Raw genomic sequence first — 22,299 nt, forward strand, 5'->3', positions numbered from 1 at the left:
AAGAGTCTACATAAGAGAATATCTACAAGAGGGAGAGAAGGCTCATGGAAGAGGCTTGGGGAGACTAGAGCTACAGCAACATGAGGCCTAATGGTGGAAGAGATTGATGAACAAGGGAGAGGAGGGCTCCTTTTATAGAGATTTTGTTACCCTCCTTCACCCATTTACAATTGTTGCGTGTAGATTCCTTTCCCATCAATCACATAAGCACGTATGTCACCATCCATGTCCTTTTTTGCTACTCTTGCCATGTGTCCCATCACAAGATGCTCAAGACTCTTAAAATATTGAGAAAGTCAAGAGTCTCCTTACATGGAGTCCATAGGGACCCTCTCTTTTCCACATGTCCACATCCTCCTTATTCCACATAGGAGTTCTAGAAGGATTCCTCTTGACTTCACACTCCTCTACATGCCTTCCACGCGCTTGGCATGTGGCCTCTCTTATATTATTGGAACACATGGACATGAGCCCACCTCTTTATATAACTCCCTCTTCCTATTTTCTAAAAAACTCCATAATATCCCATACACAAATAACTCTCACCCCATACCAAGGTATTTATAATGCATACCTATGGTATTTACAATGAGCCATTCCACTCATCCTCTCCATCCCATACAATATCATAGAAAATAGAAATAAGTGAGAGCCGCTAGGCTATCACTTGATACTCAAACTCTTATCAAACATAGAGAAAAACAATACCAATCCCAAATTAAAAATATCAATTTTTGGCGTCACAGTACCGAAGAGGGAAGGATAATAAAGTTGCTGATGCGTTGTCACGCATTATGCATAACATGAGTTTCACGGTGTTAGAGAGTGCTCTAATGGCCGAGATTAGAGAAACTCAAAAGGTGGACGACTTTGTCCAGAGTCTATGGCCTAAGGCTCATATGTTAAAACCCGGGGAAAAGGATGACCTGGCATCCCGAAAAGGCCAAACTTTTGCAAGATATGCCATAAGGGATGGTATGCTAAAAAGAAATGGCAAGGTAGTAGTACCTAATCAGAATGATCTCAGGCAGAGAGTCATTCAACAATGCCATGATAGCCCATGTGCGGGACATCCAGGAGTCGAGAAGACATATAATCTCGTGAAGCGAGATTTCTTTTGGCCAAAGATGAAAAAGCATATTCATGAATATGTGACACGTTTTTCGTGTCAGGTAAGTAAGTCAGAACGGGTGAAGCCACCCAGACTTTTACAGCCCTTGGAGATACCACTAAGTGGGAGAGCATTTCCATGGACTTTATTATAAGGCTGCCTACGACACAAGGTGGATATGATTCTATCCTTGTGGTGGTTGATCGTCTTACCAAGATGGCTCACTTCATTTCAACTAGAGAGTCTGTTAGTGACCCGCAAGTGGCGGATTTGTTTATTAGACATATATGTCGTTTGCATGGATTACCCAAATCCATAGTGTCAGACAGAGATGTCAAATTTACCGGTCATTTTTGAACTGCGGTATTTGAAACATTAAGGACTGAGTTGGGAATGAGTAGTGGGGATCATCCAGAAACGGATGGTTAGAATGAAAGAATCAACCAAATTTTAGAGGATATGCTTAGAGCATATGTGTCATTGAGGCAACACACATGGGACAAGTGGTTGCCATTGTTAGAGTTTGCCTGCAATGATAGAAAGCATTCCTCTACGAGGTTCAGTCCGTTTGAGCTGAACTATGGTTATAGACCAGCGAATCCAACTATAGTTGGAATACCTCAGAAAGTGCCTAGTGCCGCGAACTTTGTGGTTCAGATGTGGGAGATGCTAGCACTTGCGAGAGCTAACATCCGCCAAGCTATGGATAGAGCTAAGGCGTATGCGGATGAAAGCCGATCCGCTAGAGAATTTAAGGAAGGAGAAAAAGTTTTTCTCAGAGTTCCTTCGCACTCCAAGTCTTTGACTGCAGGAGAGTGTGCTAAGTTATCACCTCAATATTGTGGGCCATGGTTAATTCTAAAAAGAATAGGCAAGGTAGCCTATAAATTAGAATTACCACTGGGGTGTAGGGTGTATCCAGTGTTTCATGTTTCTCGTTTAAAGAAATTTTTGCATATTGGTGACTCACTAATCGAAGGTGTTGTTTTATTTCAGGAGATAGAGGATAATGTAAGACGCAAACCAACAAGAATCCTGGACCGAGGAACAATGCAAGTGCGCAACCGGAAGATACCCACGGTGTTGGTTGCATGGCATGGTCTACCTCTATCAGAAGCTACCTGGGAATCCGTATACCAGTTACGGAGAGTGTTCCCAGATTTCATCATCGAGGACGCTGATGCTTGAAGAGGGAAGGAATGTTATGCTCTAGCCGAGATAGCATGACCTCGGAAAGATCGGTGGGCATTTTCCCTCAGATAACCGACTTTTGTAATATTTTATGTGCGTAAATAAAATGGTCAAGGGAAGTAACTGCCAAGGTCCTAGGTGAGGGTGTATTGGCATCGACTAGGTGGTTCTGAGTGCTCAGGCCTAGGTGCACCTAAATGTGTGAGAATGCCAAGGGGCAAATGTTTTAATTGTGCCCCAAGAGAGGGGTAAATGGTGTACCAAGCTAAAGGTCTAAAATGATGACATGTGGCAAGAGGGAACCATCTAGGGAATTGTGGGCTTGTGGATAGGCATGAAACGAAATTGAATTACGTATCTGTGTGTGCATGCAATCCATGAGAGTCGCTGGGAGGAAAATCGGATGCCAACGCCTGTGAATATTACCCGTGAATCGACGAGAAAAATTGAGATTAGTTGAGGAGTGTACCAGACTCTCCTCGAGGCAGTAGAGGTCTCCGCGGCTGGGCAGACACAAGATCGAGAGCAGTCCTCACTTCCTCCCTTGGATAGGGGGAAGGGGATGGTTTACACTATTGATCCTCTTCCCTCAGAAGGGGTCCTTCGCACTCCGGTGTCTGGCCTGATTCACGGGAACTCATTTTTAGCTCTGGCAGATGCTTCAGATTTCCCAGAGGAGTTTGTGCCCTCTACTTTTGGTGAGCCAGTGATTGGGTTTCCTGTTGATAGGGCTTCTTCATCACGTGGCAGGGTTCTTTCCCCTGTTGATTTTCCACCACTTGGTTCCATTCCTTGCTCCTCGAGCAGGAGGTCATCCCCTGTTGAGGGGTTTGTTTCCACCACTAGGTCGAGTAAGTTGTTCCACTCTACATCCTCCCATTGATGAGTAACTTTTAAGAAACAAGGCCTTTGTTGGAGGTGCAATTGATGAAAGAGTGTCCTCGCATACTTGAGGGTTGTTAAGAAGAGACATGATATCTTGTAGAGGCCTTTCGAGATGCACATGAGGATGCTTTAGTTTTTAGTGTGCATGATGGTGGCAGATTGCTTAGGTCCACAGAGGACATCTTGCTTGAGTCTGCTTTTCAGCCTATCAGGGTTGTAGGGCTTTTGGTGCAGGGATCTGATTCAGAGTGGTTCCTCGACCCAGACCCCCGGCTACTCTCCACCAAATCTTGGAGGCTTTGGCTCTATGGGGGAGTTCCCATTAGGTATTTGCAGTGGGACCCTGGAGAGTGGGAGTGGATTGACGCAGGGCATCAAGAGAAGAGCATCCCCTTCTTTTGTTACACGGTCAGTAATGCCAGGAGATTCCAGCTCAGTAGTAGAGGTTGGAGACCTTCCAGAGTTCCTCATTGGGAGACATTTGATTTCATTGCGGATTTGCAGAGGTGAATTGGAAGAGACTTTGGAAACGCCACAGGAATAGAAAGATCACTCCTTTTGGCTTTCTATCCATGGTGGGATTGCAGTGAACCTTTGGAGATCTAGGTTTGGAGCCGACCCTACTTGCCCTGGTTGCCTCTCTGCTTTGGAGACTATTCAGCATTGCTTATGGGATTGCAGACAGGCGAGGATGATTTGGATGGGGGTAGCCAGGATCTTCGGTCACTTTGCCACTCCCCATTCTTTATGACATGGGGCTCAGTGGCTTGGCTTTCTATTACAGGGCCTTGGGTATTCTATGAGCGACTTGACTCCTCTCGGGCCATTTCGATTCGACGTCTTCAGGTTGAGTCCTGTTCGTTGGATGTGATATCACACCTTCCTTTTGCAGCTGTACATGCCTCTGTGGATACCTCTTGGGAGATTCTAGCGAGCATAGCATCCTGGCATATCTGGAGAGCCAGATGCACAAAGGCATTGGAGGGAACTCAGGTTCCCTCACACACATTGGCTAGTATCTAGACAGACACCGTACATACTTTGATGGCCATATGGACGAGTATGCAGGGAGACTCCCGCATAGCCTCAGCTAGGAGGGCTTCTTTCTTCAAGGAATGGAAGGATTCTCCTTTCTTCTCTGAGACTCCTACAGGGTTGAGGTGGCACTTTCAGCCTCAGCCTTGGTTAATTTCCACCTCACTTTGAGGGGGTTTATTTATCCTCATGATTTCATGATGTATTCCGCTTAGAGCTTGCTCTCGCGGGTTTTTTCTCTTACTTGATAGAAGTCTATTGAAAAAAAAAAAATCAGATAAGCACAAAATATAATCCAAATGCATCTCATAGGTAAAATCATCAAACTTTGCTGCATGGAGCATGTACCATCGATCCAAGCAGGACCAGTATTGAGTAAATGCTTTACGATGGAATGTGTATCTAGCTTTATCAGGCATAAGATGCTGCCGTAATTCAGAGGCATGCAAAGTACCGACCATATATGTCTAGGCATCCCTTTCCCTTTCCATCATGTGAGAACGATGAGTACTACTATCCGCATTGCCAGGAGAATTATTAAAATCTCCACATACAAAAGCATGACCCCTCCAGGGATATTCTGCCAAGCGATGCCATATTTCGCCCGAACTGCAAATGTAGACAATGCATAAAGCGAAGAAAATTCGTAAGTATCCCCATTTATCATGCATCTGACAATAAGATAATGACCATGCCAGTCACGAGCATGTGGTTATGTTGCAGGCTTTGCCAAAGAAGCATCATTCAGGCGTGCAACCATAGGGGGAGGTTTCAATAAATCTTGTGGACATTCAGATTGCATAAGACCAAATTTGCCACATTCAAAACATGAGCCTGCACCTTTGCCCCATTTCAGTTTAAGGAAAACCTGTTTTTAGTCCTTGGGTACATAAGATTTGAAATATTGTGTACTTCATGTAACAAGACATATTTTGTAATGAAGACCAAGATTGGCCAACTTAGTAAGGGTTAGGCTAATTTGTCTAGGGGCCTAGAGAACAGCAAAAAGGAGATATAGTGGAGGGGGCCTATACAAGTCCACCTTCCCACCCTTTGCACTCACCTTTTCAATGTGACTCCACTCATAGCATGATCACCGAGTTTTTCCAGCCAAACAGTACTAATGAGCATGATTCACGGAGACGACGGTCACGGGGACCCAAGCCAGAGTTAGAGACACGCAAAAATTGCCAGTGCACTGAGGCACAGATCCTTGTTCCCATGCTTACTAGACTAGATGCATGACCCACAGGAGTGACTATGGCACTTGTTGCCGTAGGGCTACAACTAGGAGACTTCAACAAGTTGTACCATGTCGACAACTGCCAGCGCCCTATCATAGGGTTTTTGCCATCATAGCAGCCTAACACACCAACACACCAACATCCCCCTCCTTAGGGTTGGCACTCTCACTGGCTCCCACTCAAAGAGTTTCTCCCTTTATGTACCAATCCCGTTATGGATTATGAATTTTGTATTCGTCCTGGGTGTTGATGCCCGTATAGTGGCTCCACCCATTAGTTCATTGTATCAGCTTATTTTAGTCTCATAGACCCTTTTTGTCTTCCGAAGACTTTTAATAGATTTTCTTCTCTCTCTCTCTCTCTCTCTCTCTCTCTCTCTCTCTCGGATATACCGAGTAAGAATAGAAACTTGCACAAGCGTTTCCTGATAGGAAACACCCTACCCCATCCCATTGGCTGAATCAGGTATGATACCTTTAGAAGGGTAAGCTTTATGTCAATCCATGGCTTACCTCAACAAAGTTGAGAAGATGGACACCAGTAGGATACCACACAAAGCGATGGAAGCTACACAAATCATGGGCTGGCACAGAGAGGGAATGAAGTGGATGGAATCATGGGGTATAACACCCGCTGATATACCAGAAGATGCGTATGAAATAAGGGAAATTGTGATGCTGAAAAGCCCTCTATCGCGATGCAGACAGCCAATCCTGTCCATTATCCCAATCAACTTGTGGTATCTCCTTCTTGAGACATGTGAATTTTTCCACTTGTGCGTACCCTTCTTCATCATTGAGGCAGCTAATGCAATCCTCTGATAGCCCTCCAATGCATAGTATTTTCCTGTTATGTGCTTTAGTTTCCTGCTTTTGACTTCTGCATAAAGGTCTACTTTATTGATTTTGTTGCTGGCCATGATGGTCATCTCTTTCTTAGATGAGCTAACTTGGGTGGAGACCATCTCTGTGACCACAGAACAAGTGCTAGTGCTAGTGGAGATGTGCTACACTTTTGTAATACTTCTACAATGATTTCCTTCTTACCCTTATTCTCCATGTCCTTCACCTTTCTTCCCAGGGCTGCAAGCTGGAGCCTGAGCTCACTAACTTCCTGCTGTAGAAAATATATCTGTGTCCATACTAGAGAGGTTTGGGATCAACAGTCTAGCTCTGCCCCAAACGGCCAACCACTCTAATCCTCTGTCACTCCATTGAATCCAAGAGCTCATCATCCCCCGAATCTGTCCCCTCACTCTTATTCCATTTGGAGTGACCCACCCGATCCAATGGTGAAGAAGACTAGGTAGGTCTCATCATGGTCCAGCTGCAAAAAGAAAAAGAAAACTCAAGTCAAATCCTAGAAAGCCGGTATGGAGGATCTATGGCATCTGAGATCCTACCAAGCCCCTCCCGCCACATCTCTAGGATGGCCTATCGATCTCCTAAATCTTGCTATTTGGCCTTAAGTGGACGAGCATGGACGAGTGCTTCCAACCTCTCCTTGAGCTGCTAGGGGATCTGACTCCAGGCCCCCACGGTCGTCCGACCACTGTCCCATTGTGCCCATCCAATGTGCATGCGCTGCCCCAACATACAACCCTCTTGGTCTCCAACGTCCGGGTGTCATATCAGTGGCTTCCCCTCAAACCCATCTCTAGCCTAGCACTGGCCCAAATGAGGCTGCCTGCAACATGCCACCACACTCTCATCAAAGATAGTTCAAAATTTGCCCATCCAACCAAACCAGTCTCTTCAGCCCTCATGCTTCACTACTGTTCATGTTACATTGAGCAAGATCTTTCATCAACACATTGCCCACCATTCCCCGTGAGAGGGACCTCCATGAAGACTCACCAATGAGATTGCTGGCATTGTCCGCCTGTGCGAGGCATGTTCTTTAGAAGCCCCTATCATAGTAGGAGCTTCAAAAACTCAGCAAGCACCTAACTATGAGCTTGCCCGACATGGCGCTGCTCTGCATTTCTAGATCGATGATACCTAAGGCCCTCCTCTACCTAGGAAGAATCATTGTATTCCAGGAAACCTAGACCTGGTATTCAGTGTCCGTCCAAGCCTGCCCACACGAAATTGTGCACCAAGAACCTAAACTGTAATACGATGGGGAAGTGGTCCAACATCATTGTGCCGGCCAAAATGCTAATCCCTCCTATGCATGCCCCGGTCACCAAATGTAAACTCTGTCAAATCTCTCAAGAATCCCATCATGCTGCCGTTGAGCAAGATGTATCTGAGACTTTCCTGGACCCTAGAAAAGTCATCCTCACATCAAGGATCTATGCCACTAATGGTGAAGTGCCCTGCTCTAAGGCAAGTATGGCTATGAAGGAAGCCCCTCCGACCTTGTCCTCCACGAACTTCAGATTATTGAAGTCTCCTTCAACAACCCAGGAATCTATGTCTAGTAAGCTCTATGTGAGCTGGTGCTAAAATGGCGCTCTCTTCTCATGCAACTGCATAAACATACAGGATCCCAACTCTGACATCCCCCCCCCCCCCCCCCGAACCCATCCGCACAGCACGTCCAGCTATGAGCTCTCCCTAATCAAAAACGTCCGAGGCCAGATCCTGGCACGGTGGATCGAGGAATTTGCTGGTAGTGTAGCCCTCCACCTTGGTTGTTGGAACCTATTTCCGGGATACAAGGTAGTGAGCTGGGATCCTGAGAAACGGACTGCGTAGCAGCCAGCTGTCTTTTTCTGATTGGTCAACCGTCTCATCGGTTGCTGGTGTGTGTCGTTTCTTCAACGTTTCCTATTAGGAAGTTCTTTCTCTGGGGGGAAAAAACAACATGATACTCTGCTGAACTCAACTAAATTGTTGCACTCAAGTCTCAAAAGAAAATGAGTAGCTACAGCTATGGCTATGAGGTTCTGACATCATTCAAGAACCCATAGGATTGATGGGAGACATGGCAAAGAAAGGAAACCATAGAAGGAAGACCATGACGGCTGGTCATGGCAAAGTACAGTTCGCAAAGGCAAATCTCTCCCTCCATGCTACTCCTTGCTCTTCATTCTTGCTTCTGGTCCTAGGTAAGTGAATGTACTGGTACAGATGCCTGGGTACATGGCTGGCTCTTGCTTGGAAGAAGGACTGCTCTTGGAGGTCTCTGCTAAACTTAAGTATGAGGATGGACTTAACCTCATGGCACTTCACCTTGTTTCACTGTACCCCTTCCGATAAATTGTGAGCTATGCACAAATAGAGGTCATTTTGTGCTTCAGGCAACGGATCTTCTGATCATATTGCTAGGTCACATTTTCTTTAGGCATCCTTACCATAATAAGCAGAGAACTTATAAGAAATATCTCCAGAAACAGTCTGGTATCCTAGAAGGTGTTCAGGACATCGTGCAGGCCAAAAGGCAACCAAGTCCACATAAGAGAGGTGAACCAACATGAGACCACTTTTTTAACTCTGTGGTATAGATACAAATACAATACAATGCATAAATAGAAGAGCCACTGTCTCCAAGACTCATCGATATATTTGCTAGCAACATCACGGGTCCTATATTCCACATACACTGACACCTAGGCACTCTGCTTCTTGGCAATAAAAACCATACTGCTCATCCATGCATACTCTCTTGGAGAGAGGACATATATGGCCCCTCACGGACGATAATACATTCTTCTTCTTCTCTTGGAGAGAAGACAGTTACTGCTGGCATAACTTCCAGGTACAAGTCAATGCAATGCTCTGCCACCTCTGCTGGTACACCCTTGACAGACATTACGTGCATTTTTCAGGTGTGGGTGCTCCCATGCGCAGCAAGCCATCCTGGTAATATTTGGGTTTGTCAGACGTACCAATTTTTTGGGTTTGTCATATGTACAAATGTTGAATACCTCCAGCCTTCCTTCGTGGTGGAAGAGGATAGAGAGGGTTCAGAGAAGCACCAGGTCTTGAAAACCTCCACCTGGCTCCACTTGCAGCTCTCTCTCCCAAGTCCCATCTGATACTCAACATCCTACTATGATTTCTCCCACAGCTTCTCTGATCTGACCCCCAGCCTGCAACAAGCTTTCCAGCAGGCCATCCACTTAATGCTAACCACCGAAAGGCCAGTCCCATCTTCCAGGATACCCTCCTCCAGAGGCCCAAATCAACCAATTCGCTGCAACTGTGAGTGTACGAGACACGAACTTACAGGTGCATGTACAAGATGAGAATGGCACAAACTATAGCAGTAGTGCCCTTAAGTATGAGGGTCCTGTTGTATTATATTTTTGACAAGGACATAATATTCCCTTGTGTATGCAGTCCCCTGTTAACCCCAAGCAAGGTCTTCTTTCCCTGTTATCTTTTACTGGAGCATTTCTGGGCTTTCTTTTCAGTACAACTACTTCTCTAAGTCTGCATTGAATCCACGGTGCTGAGTTACTGTTCCACAGTTTTTGTCTTCAATTTGACGTTGTGTAAAGTTTGCCTGGTGATATTTTGTGTCAGCTTGAAAAGGGATTGTGAAACGTGGGTGGTACGTAGGCTAAGTTCTCTCTCTTAAGGGTTTTGTCACTGATTTATCCTACCAAGCAACCAACCCCTTATCCAAAAATTTATTGATTAGTCTTAAAATCTACACAATAGCAACGAAGTCAACAAATGCATTGATCTTAAGGTGTAATGTGGGATAACAGACACATCTTGATCAAAATTGCTGGAAAACCTGAAGAATAAAGTAGAGGACCTCCACAAAGTGGACGACAGCCACTAAAGGATCTGGCCAAATCAACTGTAATGGCTAAGCACTACAAATAACCTACACAAAAGATAGCAAAATTGTGCGGATAACTTAGTTCATAATAGGCTAAAAATCAGTTGTCATGTCCTTATGTTGTATACAGAAAGACGAAGGAACATTAACGACCAATGGTTGAGCATAACTGCGGTTCCTATAAAGATGTTAGAAACACGAATACAACACACCTTTTTTTCAGCCCTTAAACCTGCATGAGAAGCTCCCCAAGAAAATGGTACGCATACTGCGTTGCAGCAGAAATTATATTTTAAGAAAAAGGGTACGCTTTCCATTGTAACAATAAACGCAAGTTGGACTAAGCTTGGTGTTTTCAAGGCTGCATCAAGCTTATGATGTCTGTATTCCCAATTCTGTCATAGATCGACACATCTCTGTCTCTCTCTCTCTCTCGCGCGCGCGCGCGCTCTCGCTAAATTTAGCATGTAATCACAGCTCTCACAACATAGATTTCTTAATTGCTTCTAAACATCAGGGCAATCATAGCGAACCTTCAAGCGCGCCCTTTCACGAATAAGAGTGAGGGAAGCTGCCATGACGCGATTTTGGCCTTGCTGAAGCGATGGTGTTGTGTCAGACAGATTTCTTGTACGACATGCTCTTGTAACGACGGACTCGAATCTTCTCAAACGTTGAACCATCGTCATAACTACATAATAACACTTCCGTAGGTTGGTCCAGTAGCACGTCAGCTCGGCCAAATCAAACAAATCAAAGTTGACGAGCACAAGTATGTACACATTCGTAAGCATCTCAGATAAAGATATATTACAGTACGGTGATCGGCCAATTCACATTTCGAACGTATAGCTTCAAGAAAATGGAATCGCTACGAGAGCTAAGGAGCTAAAATTCGCGTGTACGTTGTTGCTAAAAATCAAAACTTCGGAGTATTCTTGAAAACGCGCCGAATGAGGTCATGCAAACACTTTCTTCACGTAAAACGCTGCGACAAACGCAAACAAACAATCAATTACTAGCGACGGTGCGCTTCGATAGCGATGCGGCTGGCAAGGCCAGAGAGATGGAGATTGGGAGCGTCGAAGGAGAAGGGACTGAGGAAAGATTGGATGAAAGGAGCCATTTTTGCAGCGAAAGGGTGGAAATTGGAGCGGAAGGCTACAAGAATCGGGAGGGTGAAAGAAATGATGAAGCAAATTGGTGGGATTGTTGCAATGCAAGGTACCTGGAGGAATGGCGATCGATCGACGAGTTGGCGATGGAGCTTGAAAGAAGAAGAAGATGATGATGATGAAGAAGAAGCAACAGCAAATGAGAAATGGCGGTGCAGCTCCGGATCAACTCCAAAAAGGTGGCCGGAGAGTCCCATTTTAAGTTCCTTCCCACCTGACCACAATATATCCACACGCCACCTCAGCACCCTTCCACCCTCCCGGGGTGGTTGTCACCAACCTTTCATTGGTGGAGCGGTTGAAAGAGATGGAATGGGCCAGTCAGGTAGTCGCTGCAAGAGTTCGCCATGGAATGGCTGAACACAGATCTTTTGTCGTCAGTGTCCCAACCTCACCCTTATTGGGCATCAGTTCTTCACACTACCTCTTGGAGGATGGCTAGCGGGCGGTGTAAACCCAACTTTAGGCTTGGTTCACACCAGCTAAATCTCCGATAAATAGATTGCCACTACCCCTGCACGTTGGGACGCGATGGGCCGATGAGTGCAGAAATGGCTTATCTAGCTTGTGACAGTGGACTTCGATCGGTGGAGAAGCAAATGGTTGCACCTTTGATCAATCATGTTTTGATCAAATCTGCAATTGCCAATTCATCGGTTAGTGACATTCCCACCCTTAGCACCATTCTCTATAAGCCACACCTATTTCCTACAATTAATCTCCATCAAAGTCAATGGGGCTCGAAGGTTACATCTTGACCATCCGAGCAACATGCTCTTAATCCCAGAAAAAGGTGGGTGATTCAACCAAGCTAATGTGTCAAGAACTTCGCCAGTCGCCTTCCCATAGAATTACGCATCAAAAACTTTGAAAGTGGCCTATCACATCATGGTAAATTTCAACAAAGCTACCTCCTGTCTCCATCAACTTTGACGACCAGTAGAGGCAATGAGTCACCCTTTACATCATGTAAAAGTGACTCACAGCTTTGTGGCTCGCCATTGTTACCTGATGTAAAGGCTTCCCCATGGCCTCTACCTACTAGTGTTTACTTTGCCAGTGAAGCAATCCTCTTTGTTCGTGATACCACTGACAAATTAACACCCTTAGTATTACGTCTCATCGTATATGTTTACTCATCTCTTGAGCAATCTCCCAATGCGCTCTCTCTCTCTCTCTCTCTTTCTCTCTCTCTCTCTCTCTCTCTCTCTCTCTCTCTCTCTCTCTCTCTCACACACACACACACATGCACGTGCGCCCCTCATTTGATTGGTTCTCTCTTTATTACTACCTTATGAAAACTCACCACCAACCCCAAGAAAGAGCATAGATCCTTAGCCTTTACCACGTGTGCTAATCTCAGTTTTTGCACAAGTGAGGCCCAATCTATCATGCTCTTTAAACATAAAATATATTATATGTTGCCTATTTTACATTAGGCCCACAAATTTTTTAAATGGGATACCCCATCAATCAATCCAAGGATGGAAGGACATCACTAAAGAGTAGGGAGGTGCATGCCATGGATGTTTCTATCCGACGAAGCTACACTTATATATTAATATAAAATCTTGGCAAAAGTTTATTGAGCATATTTTCTTTATTTCACAATATTGATAGAATGTAGTACACTTTTATATGTTTTCTTTTGAATTTTAATGTAAAAAATGTCAATCCTGGCGAAACGAGGGGGGCACACAAATGGCACTATAGTAATGCCTTTGCATTCATGCGGTAGCACCATTGAAATAATAATACGTACCTTAGTGGTTAGAGATTACTTAAGTGGGCAACATAATCGAAGTTTGAATTGGCTTTTGTGTTCAAGTGGGGGAGACAATTCCTCTTGTTTGTGGACCACTTGAGCATAGATTGGCATGGGTCCTCTCAATAAGTATATCCCTTGGGAAATTTCTAAGCCAAGGGAGATATGTCGCTTTCTTTTATTTCGTCCTTGTTGTTGAATGGTGGGTCTACTTGGATTGATGTGACACATTCTACTAACACTTTGTAAAACAAAAAATGATGTATACAAACATCATATCAAAGATAAATGTGAGCATGGTGCATAGAGGCACCATGTGGGCACATGGTTTTAAAGAAAAATAAGCAAGAACATCCAATCTTTGGACTAAATTTTACCAAAGAGGATAAATTAATTGAATGCTAGAAGGCAAAGTGAATTTGGAGGATTCCCTAACATAAAAATGTGGGTGGAAGTCATTGCATTAGGGTACTTCTCTTGCAGTTTCTCATGTATGCATTTTGCATGGACTATAGTTTAAATATTCATAACTTTCTAGAGCTTCCTAGTGATATTCCTTATGTCCATGATGTAAACTTTGAATAGTTAAATATAAATTAGGGGGTATAGCAATCTCTAGACATTTAACATTGCTTGGTGTCTTGCATTATTTGTCCACTACACCTTCCTTTTGTAGATCCTTTGGAGATTGTGAGGTACAAAGAAAATTGTATTTTAAAAACTAAGTGTCTCTTTTTGGGACTTTTTTCGTCCTATCGTTTTGAGCAATTATTTCTTATGTAAAAGCCTCATCACTCCAAAATTCACACAATTTGTAGCATTTGTAAGTTTATTTGGGAGAATTACCATATTTTTAATAGGACACATGTCATTACCTTAATCTAAAGCCATTAAAGCTGTAAAAGTATTTTGATGTGCAAGGTACATCTTTTAGTTTAATTGACATGATACAGACAATGTATGCCTATTATTTACAATGTGCATCAAATGATAAGCACTAGTTAGGACAAAAAGTACTAAAGTGATAGGAGATTTTGGTGAGAAAGAGAGTCCAGGCATGCATCCTAGTAGTGTGCCTCACAACTCATCTACAACTAAAGTGAGGGGTGGTATCAAGTTAGTCGCTTGATGTTAGCGTGATGTATCAAAGGTTTTGTTATATGATGTTTTGAATAGTGTGTCATTTGGAGGAGATGTCGAATAGTAATGTAAGGTCAAAAGGTAGTTAGACTTAGCCAGCACAAGATACTCATTTGGATTTTCTTCAACCCTTCCACAGAACACGGGAATGTCAACCATGCTTGGAAGATGGAAAAGAGAGAGACAAAATGAGGCTTATCTATTGGCAAACAATGGAAAGAGGTAGCTTGAACTGAAAATCAGGTAAAGATACATCCACAAAGCACACATAGGTAGGGTAGGGTGTGACTAGTGTATTGTGAAATATTATATGGGAAGAATCTTTAGCATAGAATAACTCATAGACAATCTTAAAAGGACCAACCCTCATGATATCGCATCCATCTTTACAAGCGAGGGTTAGAGACACGGCGCTGCATGAGGTTGTTCATCAAGGCAAACAAGAATGCCATGACAAATGTCAACAATTGGAGAGCTTGCACATCACCTTCAGCTTCTTCCAGTTCTTGTAATCGCCATGCTACTTTTTCAAGGGGTGTGCGGTCTGGCATCCTTCTCTTGAGCAATGTCCTTGAGGACCTTTCTGATGATCTTCCAAAGTCGGTAAACTCGTATCAAATATGCCCAACACTTAGTTTCATGATGACCACAATCTTTGCATTCCTTACAAATGATCACCCTCAATCATGGCTTGCGGCTTTGTTGGGGCGGTGCTTCCACTTGCTTCATGCGTGATTGAAGTACAAGCTTCACGTGCCAAGAAATCAGCAACTATATTTTGAGCTCGAGGGATGTGTTGAATTTTTACCTCTTCAAAATTTTGGCAGAGTTCCAATGCTTGTTGATGTCGTGGAACCAAGCCTTCGCGCACCTTCCACCTTCCACTAACTTGTTCACACATGAGTTGAGAATCTCCTTGCACCTCAAGTTGCTTGACGCGACGTTTTTGCACCTTTTGTAGCCCAAAAATGAGTGTCGAGTACTCAGCTTGGTTGCAAGTACTTGCTCGTGCAGACTTGGTATAGCAATACACCTCACCTCTTGGTGAAGTGAGCTTCACACCCACACCAGCAGCCTTGGTCGAAGGTTTGTATGCGCTGTCCAATTGGAGGAGCCAAGATGTCATCACACCAAGACTAAAATCCGGACATCCCAAGTTTCTCGGTAGTCCAAGATAGGTAGAAGGAGAGGGTGGAGAGAATTCAATACTTGAGCAAGACGTTCAGCACCAAATAAACTTGTAATCCTTTGTTGATAGTTTATCTTTAGACCAAAAAGAATTACAACTTGAAGCTCAAAATGAGGCACAAAAGGTTGATTAGGTACAAAGGGATTCCTTGGTCAAAACATTACCAACCATAGCCGAGCCCTAGAAACCTTTGTAGTGAGATCGAGAAGAAATCATTCAAGACGAGCTTATCCACTGGAATTAATAAGCAGATGCACCAAATCTCCCCCCAAGCTTGGAGAGCATCCCACCCTTCGAAGAATGTCACCCTTTTAATTACGTCCGATGCAACAAGTAGCTCGATCACTGCACAATGAGTAGATTTGAAATCAAAGTCCTCCCAATGTATCACTAGTTCTTCACCTTGAATCATCCATGGTGTATCATCCCACCCGTCATCTCCTTGAACCATGCATTGTACAATCAGTTGTTCAAGATCAACATGAAGATCAAGAAAGAGATCTCGCCAATTGGTAGCCGTGATGAGCGGAGGACCAAGTACCAAATCCTTGAACTCGTTGAGAAGTGACATAAATATCCACCCTCCTCGTGTGGCATGCGTCCAAGGAGTGAACTTAAAAAAGTTCAAAATCTATGATTTAGTATCAGATATGAATAGAGCACATGAAATGAAGTACTTTTGATTTTTACAATAAGAGGAGACTCCCTACGGTTAGAGAGTTACAGTTCATGAGATTTCACCATATAAGTAATATCATTACACTTTTATCACTTTCTATTTGCTGGCCCATTGGTATGTCTTTCTTTTGTGAATGGGGAGGTCTTGGGTTCAATTCCCACTCCTTAATAAAAAGAGAGGAGAGGAGAGGAGAAGAGAAGAAGAAGAAAAGGATAGGGGTGCGAGATCTTTTGCAAGAGTCTGAAAAGTCTGTCCACGACGACAGGTGCTCCAGAAGATGCAGGAACCCATGATAATAGTCACGATTTGTCTGCGACACAAATGCGCCAAAAGACGCAGAAACTCAGAAAATAGTCACGATTCGTGATCTATCCACGATGCACAGATGTGCTCGCTGCAACCAAGGGACGTGCGGGTGTTGAAGATGCGCAGGAGTGGTTTTGCAAGCGCAGTCAACCAAAAGACGCGTGGCACTGCTTACATGGAAGGGTTGCACATGGTCATGCCCTACCACCTCAACCCTGGGCCTTATGCACACCATATTTTATTATACCATTGCCACACATACAAGCACACACACATATTTATGCCTTTTACTTTGATCAAATTTATCCATAATAGTTCCCCCCCTCAGGCAGGGAATGCACAGCATTTCCATGCCTAGGACCATCACACACAAAGAAGGGCTTGAGATAACACTTGTTGATCACCTTCTTGCCATATGGCTCATGCAGCTCCAGAACTTGTACAGACCCATTGCTATGTTCCTTGATGACTTTGTATGGACCAGTCCATAGTGGCAGGAACTTCTTATCCATTTGGTGGCCTAATCTGTTATCAAAAGCATAGCAGAAAATCACCCTCAACAAAGTGTCTTTCCCATCCCTTGTGAATTTTAGCATCCAAGTAGTCCTTTTGTTGATTCTTTTGGATCTTTGTTTGATGTAGTGCAAGGTGTCAGGTTTCATCTAACTTCTCAAGTTGTACCAACCTGGCCTCTACATGTTCATCTTCTGTCATCCTCTGTTCTTGTGCCAATCTCAAGGCCGAAATCTCTATCTCTAGGGGTAAAATTGCCTCAATACCATACACCAACTCAAAAGGAGTGTGACTTGTAGACATTTTATGAGTGATGTTGTAAGCCCACACAGCTTCAGTGACCTTCTGATCCCACTGGCTCATGTTCATTGTGGCCATTTTTCCCATGGATTTACAAAGGAGGCCATTGGTCCACTCCGTTTGTCCCATGGATGCTGGATAATAGATGCTAGAAGCGCGATGATCAATACCCATGCGATCCATGAGCAACTCTATTGCTTCATTTAAGAATGGACTCCCATGGTCAGATACTATATCCATGGGTGTCCCAAACCTTGTGCAGATATGTTCAAATATAAAATTTGAAACTGCCTTACCATTTGCAGTAGGGAGCGCGATAGCTTCAGCCCATTTAGTGACATACTGAGTGGCTACCAAAAGATACTTGTTTTTGCGGGTAGTCATGGGCAGGGGCCCAACAAAATCTATTCCCCACTTTTGAAACAGATAAATGGACACTCTTATCTCCCATTTTGTTATCACTTCCATTAATTCAGACATTGCTATTCTCTTCTTAGAAACCAAAGGTGCGACCTCATTCTTCTTGGAAGGAGTACGAAAAAAGGGTGCTCTATCATTTTTGCCTCTTTCTCTGTCTTAGTGGAATGTAGAGAATCAACTTCAGAAAAATGAACACATAGTTTCAAGGTAATGAAATGATTTCACTTTCAAAGTTGTCTCTTTATTACATTTTTGTCTCTCACTTCATTATATGTTTATTGCAAAAGGTATAGAGGAGGAGGAGATAGAGGTGGATGATATTAGAGCCATAAGATTATTTTGACATTTCTTTCTTATCTGGTATAAAAGGGACAAAGAGAGGAAGGAAGAGGGAGGGGGAGAGAGAGAGATTATATTTCGAATAGGTATTTCTTTTTGTTTGAGGGGAATAGGAGAGAGAGAGAGAGAGAGAGAGAGAGAGAGAGAGAGAGAGAGAGATTATATTTCAAATTGCTATTTCTTTTTGTTCGAGGGGGATAGCAGTGGAAGAGGCAGAGAGAGAGAGAGAGAGAGAGAGAGAGAGAGAAGAAAGAAAGAAAGAAATTTTATTAAAGGTCCACGTCCTGATAATGTTTTGTTTGTTTATGTGGGGAATAATCTTTATTTGTTTGTTTTGGGAGAGAGAGAGAGAGAAGTAATCTATATATTTTGAAATAATATTTTGTTTGTTTGTGTGAGGATGTAGGTTAAACGAGAGGGGGAGAGGGAGATAGAACAGAGAGGGAGATAAAGAGTGGGGAGAGAGAGAGAGAGGGGAGGAGGGGAGAGGGAAAAGGAGCTAGAGAGAGAGAGAGAGAGAGAGAGAGAGAGAGTTGTGAGGAATGATTACCATGTTTGTTTATGGGTGAAATGAGAGAGGAAGAGAGCTATTGTTAATCATATGAAACAAACAAGGATTATGGAGATGGGAAATGATAGATATTGAGGTAAGTTACAATCTATTATACTAAAGAACGTCAAGGATGAGCATGGGGAATGGATTCCTCAACTCTACAAAAAAAATTTTAAAATTCAACCCTGCAACCCACTAATCATGGTTGCTATAAAGTGGCTAGAAAGGATGCAATGGACATATCCAAACATTGGAAGGGGAGGATAATGGATTTTGAGATGTCTCCCAGTAGCAAAACAGTAACACAGGTATATATTCAACATGTCTTTATGCACACAGACATATATGTGCATCCACATGCAGGCCTTCCATATTGCACACCCAATTATAAATATTTTAAAGTGTACTAGTGTCATGCTTCAGAGTATTTTCATTCCTTTGGTGTCTATCTTATGACTTGCATTTATTTTATAGATTTTTATCCATCTACTTAGAAAGAATGGGAGCCTACAGCATGCATTACTGCGGTGTTGCATGTCCTCCATGCTGATATTGGGAGTCTTCAGTACAAAGGTCGCCCACCATCGAAATTGAAGAAGGATGGGACCTTCTTTTATGACTTAATGTTCATAGTTTTGGATCAAGAAGGCCAGTATGGAAGATTAGAATTGCTTCCCTTGCCTTCTTTTGATAGTCCAAAGTGGCCACTTCCAAGCATAGAGATTAGTGAATCATATAGAAATGGGATGTTCAATGATATGAGAAATGCTATGAAGCCAACTACTAGTGGCAGAAATGTTAGGCTGAGCTGGTTTCTTCCATTTCCATGTTTTGTTGATTTCTTTGTTGGTTGTAGGCAATTTAGAAAAACAAAGATAACATATAAGTGCAAGAGCTTAGAACAGGACTGGCTATCTGAATTATTTAACAATGGATGGACAACAAGAACATGTCATAGTGAAGACTTGATACAATGTCAACTGAACACTTTAGATGTGACATTTCAATAAGTACGTCTCACAATTCTTGTTTGTATAAAAAATGATAATGCTACAAGATAGTATGTATTGAGTATTGACAAATTCCAATTTTTGCAGGGATTTCATTGGAAGGCAAAATCTTTGCATGTCATTTCACATATAGAAGGTTTAGATGGAAAAATCTGCAATGGGAAGCGATGGATGATGATTTGCCTGATGGGACTCACAATTCGTTGTTGAAGTATTTATTTCTTAGCATGGACAAACTGATGTAATGTTGTAATTGGAAGAGCAGTGGACCATGTGCTTCATCAGAGAAGAAATGTAGTTGGCAACAACAAGCCACCCCAAGACCACTATTTTAGACTTAACAATCGCAAAGTTAGATATAGGGATGAGATAAACATCCTTTGTAAGAATTGTTATCCCCCACATACTCTTTAAATAATATAGACATGATGGATAGAGTTCATATTTTTTGTCTCAGGGATTTGAGATCAAGTGTTTGGATCCTCATGCTTCAACAATGCACTTGCTCATGAGGCATTGTTAGATATACAATTGGAGCAAATAATACAAGAAATGTTTCTTTCATTGTGTTAAATCATTTAAACCTTTAAATTGATGGCTCTCAATGGTGTATGAGGGACAAATTTATAAATCTTTGTAATTTTAAATAAGTGCGGATGTTTGTGTATGTGTATTATGTGTATAGAGAGGAAGGGGTTCATAAACACAAGGACAGGAAGAGAGGATGAGAGACATAAAGAGAGGGAGAGGGAGAGATGGAGATGGGCGGGGGGGAGAGGGAGAGAGGGAGAGGAAGGGGTTTATAAAGATAGGGAGAGAAAGGGAGGGAGAGAGACAAAGAGGGAGAGTGAGAGAGGGAGAGGGAGAGGGAGAGATGGAGATAAACAAAGAGGGAGGGAGGGAGAGAGAGAGAGAGGGGGGTGGGTTCATAAAGACAAGGAGAGAAAGGGAGGGAGAGAGACAGAAAGAGATGGAGAGGGGGAAAGGGAGAGGAAGAGGGAGAGGGTGAGGGAGAGGCAGAGATGGAGATAGACACAGAGGGAGAGGGGGATACTCCATGGGCAATCTATCATGATTGCTACCTCCCCTCACCAATGGCTCCCATTGGATATTTTGAGATCTCTTGACTAGAGCGCTAACTTCAAGAAGACTATTAGTAGGGCCATGGAAAATGTCCCTCTCTCTCTTTTTGAGTTTGCTATTCCCCTCGAGGATGCTTCACCTTCTCCCATTCATTTGATAGAGAGAGATGCAGCCCTTGCTATTCTCTTCACAACTAACAAGTTTGATTAGGATGTCCAACAACAACACGAGGGTCCTTCTGCATCCACAAGTAGTGGAGCAGGTCCATCCATAAGTGGTGGAGCTATCGAGGTGAACCTAGACATAGAAATTAAGCACCATGTTGTAGACCTAGCCAAAGAGCAATTTAAAAGCCAGATCATCCTCCTATTAGCCTATTCGAGTCATGCATGCCCATCCTCCACTTATAAACTAACAAGTCAGCAACCAGGCCACACCTCCCATCAATTGATCCAATGAGACCAATCAATATGTACATATTAACATGTAAGATAGAAATTACAATGTATTGTGTGAAATTATTCTTTCCCCAAGTGATCTCCATATTCTAGCTAAAGTCATTCATAGCATTGATGAAATGGTGTGCATCATCATCTTCAAACCTTTTCTTTTGTAGCAAAGGTACCAAGCTATCAAGAGCTAAGCAAACTCGAGCTTTTTCCAATCTTTTTTTCCCCTTCCCACCTCATTCACAACAGGCATTGTGTAGCTTTCGCCATACATCAAACTTATCAGCACGTTTGAGCCTATTATTCTTTTTCTCTGTAGAAAGAAATTTTAAAGCCATGACACCTCTAGAACTTGGCTTACATTGAACATTGCCTGTTTTTCTAGATCTTTTCTCATCTTTTGTAATCTTGGCTTGCCCAGAGTGTAGTCCCATATCTAAAAGCACCTTTTCAATTCTTGCAATCATCCTCTCACTTTCTTGTTGGGGCTTTAAGTTATATGCATCAATGATATACAGGTGCACCAGCTTATTCTGACAATAGCATGAAGAGCACAAATGTGTACTCTCTCAAGAGGAATTTCAAGGATTGGGCTCCATGATGGATCTTTTCCTAGAATATCATGATCCAGTGCCTTAGTCTAGTGATCGATCTCTGCAAGTTCACAAGCCCATTGCTTTTGGTTCTTTTTACCTGCTTGCAATGGTACTCTTATTTTCATGAAAAATGGACAAGGATGCCTTGTATTTGCTCCATGTGCCATATTAAACATACATTTAATAGTCTTGAGGTCAATAGCTAGATGCCATACTACGCATAAGGATCCATAGCCCTCAACTTCAAGTAGCTCACCATTGTTATGACCTTTGATCACACTTGGGATATCGGTCTGGTCAAATAACCATTCCAAAATTGAATGTGACTCCTTTGGAACCTACCAAACCAACTCACATTCTAATTTTCAAACAATGTAGTAAAACAAAACAACACAACTACACAAAACAATCTTCTTTCATCCTTTCTCAAAGAATCTCATCTAGTAGCTGCTTCTAAGATCGAAACACCTTGCATCATTCATAGTCAGAATATTGGTTGCCTTGAGTTTTTACATGAAAATGATTTGAGATCGCAAGAGAATCTTAGATGAGAGAAGAAGTGGTAGGATTTGAAAG

General features: G+C 43.0%; 1 protein-coding gene across 1 annotated transcript in view; it reads right to left on the minus strand.

Moving 5' to 3' along the window:
• The window catches only part of LOC147883568 (arginase 1, mitochondrial-like), a 102,241-nt gene extending 90,671 nt beyond the window's left edge, over window positions 1–11,570 (minus strand). The window contains exons 1-2 of the mRNA XM_087399414.1: window positions 11,435–11,570; window positions 10,740–10,897 (exon numbers count right to left, since the gene is read on the minus strand). Of these exons, the coding sequence (XP_087255540.1) occupies window positions 10,740–10,895 (156 nt within the window). The 5' untranslated portion in view covers window positions 10,896–10,897; window positions 11,435–11,570. The remainder of the gene's footprint in view (window positions 1–10,739; window positions 10,898–11,434) is intronic.
• Window positions 11,571–22,299: the final 10,729 nt, after the last annotated feature.

This window comes from Dipteris shenzhenensis, chromosome 28, assembly GCF_047967505.1.
Source record: "Dipteris shenzhenensis isolate YYH24624 ecotype China chromosome 28, Dip_SZ_1.0, whole genome shotgun sequence".
In the NCBI taxonomy this organism is placed as follows: Eukaryota; Viridiplantae; Streptophyta; class Polypodiopsida; order Gleicheniales; family Dipteridaceae; genus Dipteris; species Dipteris shenzhenensis.